Here is a 10,993-nt window from a genome sequence, read left to right as displayed (position 1 = left end):
AATCTACCAAAGATATGTTGAACTCAAGGTTTGACATGAAGGACATGGGACTTGCTGATGTAATTTTAGGAATAAAGATTACAAGGACTCCAGTTGGACTTGGTTTGAGTCAGTCACACTATGTGGACAAGATTCTTGACAAATTTGGTAAGAATGATTCTAGTGTGTCCAGAACACTAATTGACATAAGTCATCATCTGTCCAAGAATAAAGGCGACAATGTCTCTCAAGCTGAGTATGCTGGAGTGATAGGTAGTCTAATGTACTAGATGAATTGTACAAGACCAGATATTTCCTACATTATAAGTACTTTAAGTCGATTAACAAGTAATTCAGGTGTTGAACAGTGGAAGGAAATTACAAGGGTACTTAGGTACATGTGGTATACTTGTAACTATAGGTTGAACTATACCAGAGATCCCGCTGTTCTTGAAGGATACAGTGACGCAATCTAGATATCTTCGATCCATGCCTCGAAAGGTACGAGTGGATATGCGTTCACTCTAGGTGGCGCAACTGTTTATGGAAATCCTCGAAACAAACTATAATCACTAGATTCACGATGAACAACACCTATAAATAAATAAAAGAATATCGAATGGCACATTCAAGAAAAGAAAGTGATAAATTGGATAATCAATAAGAATACCTGACGTGAATAATGCTCAGCATCCCTCTTCATGGCAGCCATTTGAACTCTCATTTTTTGCACTTCAGCCTAAATTTTTTACCGAGAAAATAGTATGATCACAAATTATTAACAGGCCCCCTACAGTCTTAGGAATATCGAACTCAAAAGGAACATACAGATATATAAGGACATTGTACTGGATGAAAAGAGGAGATTCTTACGTACAGATAATTGCTCTCAGCATCCCTCTGACCTAAGCGAGCATGTTCCATTCCTCTTGCCAGGCCTGAATCTTATGTAGTTTTTTATTGGTAAGTAATTGTAATTTATTACTGCTACTAAAATAATAAAAAGATTCAATGCTATAATATTTATAAAACAATTGAATAATGACTGTTTATTACTGCTACTGCTAAAGGACTAAGCAGTTCAAGTAACGTAATATTCATAAAACCAACTTTTTTTAGTGTAAATATTTATAAATAGCCTTTTTATCGATAATGAGAAATACGTTCTATATCTAATGGCTTAAGTTGATTCCCCAACATATTTTTAATTAAAAAATGCATAAAAAAAATAAAGTAACAAAATGACTTGACCAATACAACCAATCTGAAACTATACAAACAAAGAGCTCACTAGCTCCCCACCCAAACTAATTGCATATTAATTCTTTCTATAAATCTTTGTTCTTGTATTGTCACCTTCCTATTCTTAACAATGAATAATCTGTAATGAACTATACTCTTTATATCTTTAGCTATACAACTAGAAGTCCAGGAAAATCCATAAAAATGCATCTATTTCGATTCCTCCAGAGATTATAAACAACAGCAGCAAGGGTCATATAGTTGATAGAAGGAATGATCCTTGTTCCTCTACTAGCAAGCCAATTATTCCACCCAGTAAACTCAAGAGGTCAAGCTCTAAATCCCATCCAGCTGAAAATTAAATCAGTCACATTCTGCGATAGATAGCACTCAAAGAAGAGATGAGTGTGACTTTCATTATAGAGACCACAAACAGGACATAAAATTGAATCAAGTGGAATACAAAACCTGATCATGAGATCTCTAGTAAGATGGTGAGAGTTCACAACTTGCCAAAGTAAGAATCTATGTTTAGGGAGAGATATCATGCACCAAACTACCTGATGATAGTCAACCTGATGTTGGCAAACAGAGCTGTTATAGAGTTTAGAAGCTCTAAACTTCCCTGTTAAACCAGCCGCTCTCACTTCAGTTTGGCTAAATTTTCCCCGCAAGTGACAAAGTTTTCTCCAATACCAACTCAAATCTGAATTCAGTTTGTGATCCCAAAAGGTGGAGTCTTTCAAGTAAACAGAGTTAATCCACTTGACCCATAGCAAATCATGTTTCTCAGAAATGGCCCAAATATATTTACCTAGAATAGCACGGTTCCAATTGGATCCATCCCTGAAACTGAGACCACCATAGGTCTTTGGGAGACATACTTTCTTCCAAAGAGGCTATGTGAATCTTACTTCTATTGCCATTGAGACCCCAAAGAAAGCCACGACAAAGCTTCTCAACTTCCTTAACAACACTTTGGGGAAGAACAAATATGCTCATCCAGTAATTGCGAAGACCAAACACTGAATGAATAAGTTCAATTATGCCCGCAAAAGAAAGATGCCTACTACCCCAATTATGTAACCTCAATTTTATCTTTTTGATAACAGTGCCACAATCCTCAGGTTTCCACTTAGTAGGCCGCATAGGAACTCCCAAGTATTTGAGAGGAAAAGACCCTTCAGTAAGTTGAATCTCATGAGCAATGGTCTCTCTATCTGCTGCAGCCACTCCCCCAAAATAAATGTGGGATTTTCTTGTATTAACTTTGAGCCCTGTAGCAGAACTAAACCCATTTAGAGTTGCTTTTAGCACCTTAACAGAAGATTGAATCCCTTTGCAAAACAAAATCAAGTCATCAGCAAAGCAAAGACTTAGAAGTTTAAGGCTTTTACACATAGGGTGATATCTAAATGTAGAACTCTGAGCTGCCAGTTGAAGTCTCTGAGTTAGATGCTCCATTATTAGGACAAACAGAAGAGGAGATATAGGATCTCCTTGTCACAGCCCTTTCTCACCTTTTGAAGCTACATTGAACTCTTCCATTCATAAGCAAGGAGTAAGTTGTGTTTTTTAGACAGATGATAATCCAACCTATAAACCTCATAGGGAAACATAAGGACTTCAAAAGGTCTTCAAGGAACCACCAATCTACAGTGTCATAAGCTTTACTTAAGTCAATTTTGATGGCACATCTAGGAGAGGTAGTTTTCCTTCCATAATTCTTGATTAAGTCTTGAAGTATCAAGATATTTTGAGCAATCGATCTACCTTGAACAAAGGCACCTTGGTTCTGTTGAACTAAACCAGGAAGGGCCTTGGCCAGATGGGAACACAGTAATTTAGAAACACACTTGTAGATTGTGGAACAACAAGCAATGGGCCTATAGTCCACTGCCCTTGCAGAGGTATCTATTTTAGGGACCAAGGAAATGGTTGTATTATGAAGCTCGGCTGGAAAATGCCCCGTCTCAAAGAAATTACCAAATGCTCTACAAATGTCTCCTCCAATGTCAAGCCATAAAGCTAAGAAGAAATCAGAACCAAACCCATCAGGTCCCAGGGACTTATTGTTGGGAATGCTAAAAAATGTTGTTCTAATTTCCTTAGGAGAGAACGATTTCAAGAGAGCAAGTTGCTGCTCAACCGAGAGTTTATTGCTCATCTCAATACATTGTAAGTTGATCTTCGTAGTGGCAAAGCTAGGGCTGCCCATAAAACTTCTAAAGTGGTCCAAGAAATAAGACACAACATCAGGAAAATGATCAACTAATCTACCTTGCTCAGTTAGATAGGTGGCTATTCTGTTCTCTTCTTTACGCTTTTTCAAGCAAGCATGAAAATAATAGGTATTTGCATCTCCCTTCCTCAACCAAGTAATTTTACTTCTTTGAATAAAAAAACTGTGATACATTTGTTCCTGAACATTGAAAGCTACAGTAGCAGCCACTTCTACCTCTTGGAAAACAGGGTCCCTGGGATGTTTCTTAGCTTGGAGTTAAGCTTCCTGGTAACTATCCTTAGCTTTCTGATAGTTCACACTTATATCCCCTAACAATATCCCTATTAAACTTCTTCAAACTGTGTTTAAGCCTCATGATTTTCAAATAAATAGCCTTCGAACCAGTACCACTGATCGATTTTCTCCAGCTTTCCAGCACCACCTTTTTGAACTCTTTATAGTCTGTCCAAAAATTGTAGAACCGAAATAGTTTGATACCTATATTCTCGAAAGAAGTGGAAGAAATAATACAAGAACAATGGTCAGAAATTGTTTCCCAACGAAACACAGCTGAAATATTTGGAAAAAAGTCCAACCAATCCTCATTAGTAAAAACATGATCTATCTTGGAGTATATGCAAGCTTGACCATCATGGTTATTTTTCCAAGTAAAAAATGAGCTTGACCATCTATCTTGAAGTTCTTTTCCTTCTTAATCAAGAAAAAAAAAACAAAATGACTGGAAAAATTAATAAGCAACACCCAATGTCTTGTCAGGGTCACAAGTAAAAGTATTTAGATACTAGTGTTCTGCTTTACAGTAACAAAAGGTATACCTGAATTGCTTGATTTGCCTCTTCTGGTAACTTATTTTGCCCTCGCCGTACACGAGCTTCCATATCTTGCAGCTCTTGATTCAAATTTGCACATCCAACCTAATTACATATTATGTTTTACCAAGAACTTGATAACATTGATACTATCCTAGGAAGGGTAAATAAAGAGATATAAGTATTATAGTATTTTTCACTACCTCAAGCGGAGCCATCTTTTGCTCGAGCTCCGCTGCCTTTGCAGTCCTCTCAAGAGATGTCCTGTTTTGTAACAAAGCCAGAAAATAAGCAATCATTCCAAGCAGCAGGCACATAACATTAACAAGTTCTTTAATTTATCACGACAATAAGTGACAACCAAAAAGAGTCCTTACATTACCTGTATCCTTGCAAGGGCAGTGGAAGCCTCTTAGGCTCTATGTTCCAATTCTACCTCCCTTTCCATAGAAGCCTGTCAATAATAAAAAAAATCAATAAAAAACAAATAGAATGAAAATGAAATAAAAATTAAAAAACAATAGTACTGTCTGGTACAAACGACTTTCGTTGCATTGCGTGCAACACGTTCTTCCTCTGCTATTCGTTCTACAGAAGCTAGCTCCTCTCATAAAGCCTAATATATACGTTCCCATTCCTTACAGAATCTCAGAATAAAAGCAGCATGAGCAAGAGTATAAATGAAAATAATGCCATGTGAGAGAAAGAATCACACTGACCTGCATCATTCTGTTTGCCTGGTAAAATAATATCGGGTTGTTATCAAAACTTCAAGTTGTCAAAATTAGAAATCAAGAACAATATGAACAATCTAATATATGGAAAAAAATGAGAGGGAGATAAAGGAGATAGAATGTAAATGTGTTGAACCTGCAGAGATGCAAGATTTCCTTCCAACAAAGCAGTTTGTTTCTTAACTACATCCATGGAACCGAAAAGTGGTTCAATTTCTAAATTATTTGCTTCCAAGGCTTCAGCTATATTTGACTCTACTTTCTTCACTTCAATCTTGGATTACCGGCGTGGTCGTGGTGTGCTTCAGCTGCGTGAGTACCGGCGTGAAGGAGGCTTCAGCAGGGGTGTGGTCGTGGTGTGCTTCAACGGCGCGAGGGTGAGAAAGTCGAGAGACTGTGAGAGAGAGAATGAGAGAAAGAGCGAGGGAGAGAGAAATGTAAGATTGCGTGAGGGGGAGAGAGAGAGAGAGGCATGCACTGGTAGAGATTAGGGATTTGAGAGAGAGATTAGGGATAAGTGAAGAACTGGGCTGACTAACCCAACCAACGCAACCCATTTTTTGGGCCAAAGGGTTGTATTTGTAGTGGGTCGAATCCCACTCGACATGAACATGCATAAGCCAAATCTGTATGGCTTGGCTACAGTTTGAGACTTTTGTGACCCAATCCAATCCATTCAGCTCGTTAGTTAGTTTTCCTTTTTTTCTTTAATTTTTTTTATATAACCTACAACATAGACGTATCCTGTATTATATATAACCATATTTTACCACCCCCATTGAAACCCTAAACTAATTTTTCACTTTCAAATTTTGTCTCACTTCAAACACTTACACACTCATGTCTCAATAATTATTTCTCTCTTACAATCAGCCTCATCCCACAAAACACACAACCGGCAGCAACCCAGGTGGCGACGGCAAGCAGGCAATCACCTTAGTCAGCCACAACCACCATTCTTGTTATGACACCTCCACACTAAGCCACATGATCCTACACACCTAGATCACTCACTAATAGTAACCATTTTTTTCTATGAATTACTTTTGTATTTAGTATTGTTAATATGATACTTTTTACAAGTTTAGTTCATACGTTAATTCTATTTTATGAACTAAGGGAAAGAAAACTGATAGAACAAATAACACTATTCCAATACTCATATTTGTGGTTTTGCAAAGGAGAAAAGTGAGAGGTATTTTATTTTTATTTTCTATATTTGTATGTTTGATATGCTATTTGTATTATATTTATTGTTGTTGAAACTAATTCTGTTGATATGCTCTGTTTGTAAAATTAGTTTTATGGGCTCTATTGTTCAGATAAACTTTTCTTAGGATAGGGATTCAGCTACTTTGTGTTACTTTTTTGTTTAACTAGGAGTGTACGAGACTCTTGAGCTAAGGGATGGAGAATAAGACTACCTTGGAAAAGGCTTGGTTAAGGTCACGAACACTTTCCCAGTTTCACTACATACTTAATTGATCTATTCGATAGTTTTTTTTATGTGTATTTAATTTGCTAGTTTTTGTGGTACATGTAGGATGTTGAGAATGTGAATGCTATTATTGGTCTTGCATTGATTGGAAAGGTTGGTTCAATTTGTTTCCATTTGGTATGATTATTACCTCTTATTGTTTAACGCAACACATTGCAAAACCTCCTGGAAACAAAATCTTTGTTTTGATAAGCATATCAACAATATTTATAGATTTATGTCATTTAGTTCCATATTGTTTTACAATTACATCTAAAATAAAGTAAAGGGCCATGTTTTCTTATATCATATTTAAATGTGATTATTTTATTTTTATTTCTGTTTATTTTTCTGCAATGTGATTAAATGTATTTTATTATTGTAATAACAAAGATGCAAAGTGTAAAAGGAGTTGTTCTGTGCAGTTATGGATTATGGCTGCTTTTGCTTGCTGCTAATATTTTAATTTGATATTCACGTTATTGTTGTTTGTCTTTGTTATTTGTAATTAATAAAAATAGTTCAATATTACAAGTTTACAATTCTACAATTTTACAACCGAGACTGATTTGTTTTGCTAGTCTCTGTTAGTGTTTTTTCTTTATGCTTATTTGTTTTCAATAAATTGAGTAAATGTTGTTTTCTAAATTGTAGACAATCCAACAAAAGTGAAGGCAACAACAAAGAAGAAGGAATACCAAGACAACCAGTTGATTGATGAATTCCAAACTTTTTAGTTTACTTTAAGTTTTTTCAAGTTCAGTTTGTATTTAATAGAATGAATGAGTATAATATCTTAAGTCTCATATTTTAAGTTTAAATATGTTTCCGAGAATTAATGAAGGATATGATTTATTGTTTTTTAAAATTAAATTTGACATTAATTTTAAAATTAGGTTCAACCCAACCCATTGGGTTGTACAATAAAAATATTTTGAATGGGTTATGATTTATTTAGGCCGATATAGTTGGGTTAGATCATTAAAACACATTCAACCCAGTCAACTCAACCCATGTGCACCCCTAGTTGTAGTGGTAATTTCTTGGAGGATATACCAGAATGGTCTAAATCTGTGCCTACAATATGTATATATTGTGATAACCAAGCAACAGTTGGACGGGCACAAAATGTTTTGTATAACAGTAAGTCTAGACACATACGTCGACAACATAATACTGTTAGACAACTGATCTCAACTAGAGTTATCTCGATTGATTATGTGTAGTCAAAAGATAACATTTTGGATCTGCTAAGCAAAGGATTAAACAGAGATCAAGTTGGAAAAACATTAGAAGGAATGGGACTTAAGCCCAAAGGAAATTAAGATCGATATAAAGGAAGAGTAATGATATTGTAGAGTCCAAGAACTTTACTTAGCTAGTTAGATAGTAGTAGTAGTAGTAATAGCTAGAATTAGTGATAGTATGTTCATTACTATGGATTTTGGTTCAAGCCGGGACTTAGTTGGAAACTCCTAGCAATAGTTATGGATTTTATAAGGTTAACCTATAGTTTAAGAATATTAATTATAACATAAGGTTTGATTAATATTTCTGGTTATTAATATGATAATTATTATAACCTAAGGTTTAGATAGAGCTAATAAGAATATGACACTTGTCATGAGCATAGTTATTCCTACGGTTTAGATAAAGCCAATAGGAATATGACACTTGTCATATGTATGATTATTAAGGAATTATTATTTTAATGATAAAATAAGAGAAATATAAGACTTAGTCTTCACCAAAATCTGATAGGAGCATGATATTTGTAACAATTTTATTTATTTGTGGATTAGGTTGTAAATAGATTTTTCGTAACTTTAGGGTACTGTAACTTCCGACCTGTTTTTGACCTAGTTATGTGATGAATTTCGAAAAAATAGTCTAAAAAGTTGTAGATAATTTAATTAGCTTTCTAACGGTATAAAGAGAGTCCAAATCGGAGTTCTACAGCTCCAGATATGTTAATTTTACTGCAGGGGAGTTTAGAGTTACGAGATTTAGAGAGTTAGAAGTTAGGATTCTATTTGTTTTTATTATTTTAAAAATCAAGCTTTGAATCCTTAAATCTCTTTGAAAAATTTGACCAATTCCTAAGCCTTTGGCTGAAGGATATTCAAATATTTTCAATTAAATTTATTATTTTTATTCAAAGCCAAAAAGAAGATTTTTATTCCTAGAACTCTATAAATAGGACCTAGCACCAAGCCTTTTCATTCATTCTTCAAGCATTGATCAGAGCCTTCCATGTGCTAGTGAGACTATAGAGTGATAAACACTTGGATTGGGGTTATAAGCTTAATAAACACTTGGGAAGTAAGGTTATAGTGTATTTCGGTTTCGAGGTATAGTTCGGTCATAGAAGCATTCAAGGTATTCCTAATTCTAGTTCCTTTCTGTATTGATTCTTATAGTTCTTCTCTACTCCAATCCTAACTCAGTCTTTTCTATTCTTGGTTAGGCATCTAAGTTCTTCGAACTTAAGGTTTTCATTGGTAAGTATCGTTTCGATGGTGTAGTTTATTCTTTCCATCTCTTTTCTTTAGTATACTCACCTCTATATTATGGTTTTTAGGAGTGTTCCAAAATCCTGACTTTGTTCTCATCATCCCGGTATATTATTGGTAAGGAAAATAGGATAGGGTTTTATATGTTATATGATATGTGATATGTTATGTTGTGTTATGAAATGTTATATTGTGTATGTTTGTAGACTTGGGCATATGACCTGTACACTAACAAGCCCCAATAAATTTATGGGCATATGACTTGCTTAGCTAGCAAGCCCCACAAATCTAATGGTCATATGACTTGTTTAGTTATGGAACCCCAAGTAATAATGGCCACTATAGTATGTGTGGCATATGTTTATGATATGTTTTATTATATGTTACATTATGAATTTTATGTATATGAGTTATGTGTTAGGTTTTCCTTGCTGGGCATTAGGCTCATTCCTTTATTTTTATTTTTAGTGTGATGCAGGAAACTAGATACGAAGGCGGAAGGATTCTTGGAAGCTTGGCATGTGTGTTGAGGATGAACGGACTGAGTGGACTGCGTGTCGATCGATGATGAGGTTATTTATATTTAGTCTTTTAGATCATGTTTTTCCGCATTTAGTTTTTTTTAAACAATTGAATTAAAGTTTATGTTTTTCTTTTAAAGAATGGGTACCCATGCCATATTTTCTATTATTATGTATTTGATACAATATTTTGAGATTTAATAAAGTTATATTATTTCATATGTATCTTTCCCAAAATAGTAGCTATGTATAGTAGATCTAATGGTTCAAGGTCATAGAAATAGTTGGGCCATTACAGATATGTGCACCCAAACATTACACACAGTGATGTGTCACTATTTTTTAAAACAGTGGGTCCCAGTTTTAATAAATGTGATTGGCTAGGCTAAATTGCTACATCACTCTGTGTAATGTTTGGGTGCATATTTTGGGTGCACATATCATTACTCATAAAGGAAACCCAACCTAGTTGACCGGAGATCCCAAATCTAGGTTCAATGGGACAACCTAGTTATTGAGACCGAGTAGGATCACTGTGGGGGATTACCCCTACCCGTTCCAATGGTGAAATAGTGATGCTCGTTGTAAAAGAGGTTAAGCTTAAGCTTATAATGACCCATACGCATCGAAAGTTCGAGCAGAGTAATGCGAGATTACTCTTAGATAAGAGGTCACCTATGTGAGAGAGAAGTGGGGCCGCTTCGAAGAAGAATTTTGGGGACTCAATTCTCTAAAACCTCTCATAGAACCAGGCAGTTGTTCACGGCCAAGATGAACATAACCATGAGAACCGAAACTATGCCAGAAAGATATTTGTGTGAGATATATCATCGTTTACACAAATGATAGAATAGTTCAAAGACATCGCGTCTACTGATCAGTTAGTAAAGAAAATATATTCTCACAAGGGAAGGTTCAAAGGCTAACACCCACTTATCCTACACAGATATCAATCATAGAAATTTATCACCTTGTTGCGTCGAGTCGTGTCGAGTCATTATTTCTTAATGTTGATCAATTTCATTCATGTGTGGGATTGTTGGAAAAAAAAATTGAGTGAATGAGAAATTGATGCCTAAAATGGTAATGATACAACAAATCACTTTGATTAAAGATGAGATTATCATAATATCGTGTGATTTATTCTAATTGATTTTAGCAAATTAATTTGGTCAAAATTGAGATATTAGTATACTGTGTGATTAATTTTGATTGATTGTCAAAAATCACTTTGGATAACAGCTGATATTACCAGGATAAGTATGATTAATTTTGATTGATTTTCATAAAATCACTTTGGGTAACTGCTGATATTAGCATAATAAGTGTAATTAATTCTGATTGATTTTCATAAATTAAGATTCCACATTTGTCGGATATTTGGGCATTAATGCACTTGATTCACACGCATTTTCAACTTTCCAGGAAACCTATAAAAGGAGGCTTCTCCTCTCATTCTAGGACACATAGATC

The 10,993-nt window shown here is 34.9% G+C and overlaps 1 protein-coding gene across 1 annotated transcript; it reads right to left on the bottom strand.

The window, feature by feature from the left end:
- Positions 1-265: 265 nt before the first annotated feature.
- LOC133823912 (uncharacterized) lies at positions 266-5,202 on the bottom strand. Its single transcript, XM_062256765.1, has 11 exons — positions 5,146-5,202; positions 4,918-5,012; positions 4,712-4,729; positions 4,479-4,539; positions 4,282-4,380; positions 3,854-3,943; positions 2,995-3,544; positions 2,106-2,558; positions 1,782-1,960; positions 650-718; positions 266-295 (listed from the first exon to the last, which is right to left on the bottom strand). The coding sequence occupies exons 1-11, from the start codon at positions 5,200-5,202 to the stop codon at positions 266-268; spliced, it is 1,701 nt and encodes a 566-aa protein (XP_062112749.1).
- Positions 5,203-10,993: the final 5,791 nt, after the last annotated feature.

This window comes from Humulus lupulus, chromosome 3, assembly GCF_963169125.1.
Source record: "Humulus lupulus chromosome 3, drHumLupu1.1, whole genome shotgun sequence".
NCBI lineage: Eukaryota > Viridiplantae > Streptophyta > Magnoliopsida > Rosales > Cannabaceae > Humulus > Humulus lupulus.
Note: the sequence above shows the minus strand (reverse complement) of the source record. Positions and strands in the feature narration are given on the sequence as shown.

Coding starts and splice junctions, on each gene's coding strand:
- LOC133823912 (XM_062256765.1), bottom strand. CDS start 5,202: ATGGATGTAGTTAAGAAACAAACTGCTTTGTTGGAAGGAAATCTTGCA. Junction 4,381..4,478: donor AAAAGATGGCTCCGCTTGAG/GTAGTGAAAAAT, acceptor ATATGTAATTAG/GTTGGATGTGCAAATTTGAA. Junction 3,944..4,281: donor AGGCAAATCAAGCAATTCAG/GTATACCTTTTG, acceptor TCGAGAATATAG/GTATCAAACTATTTCGGTTC.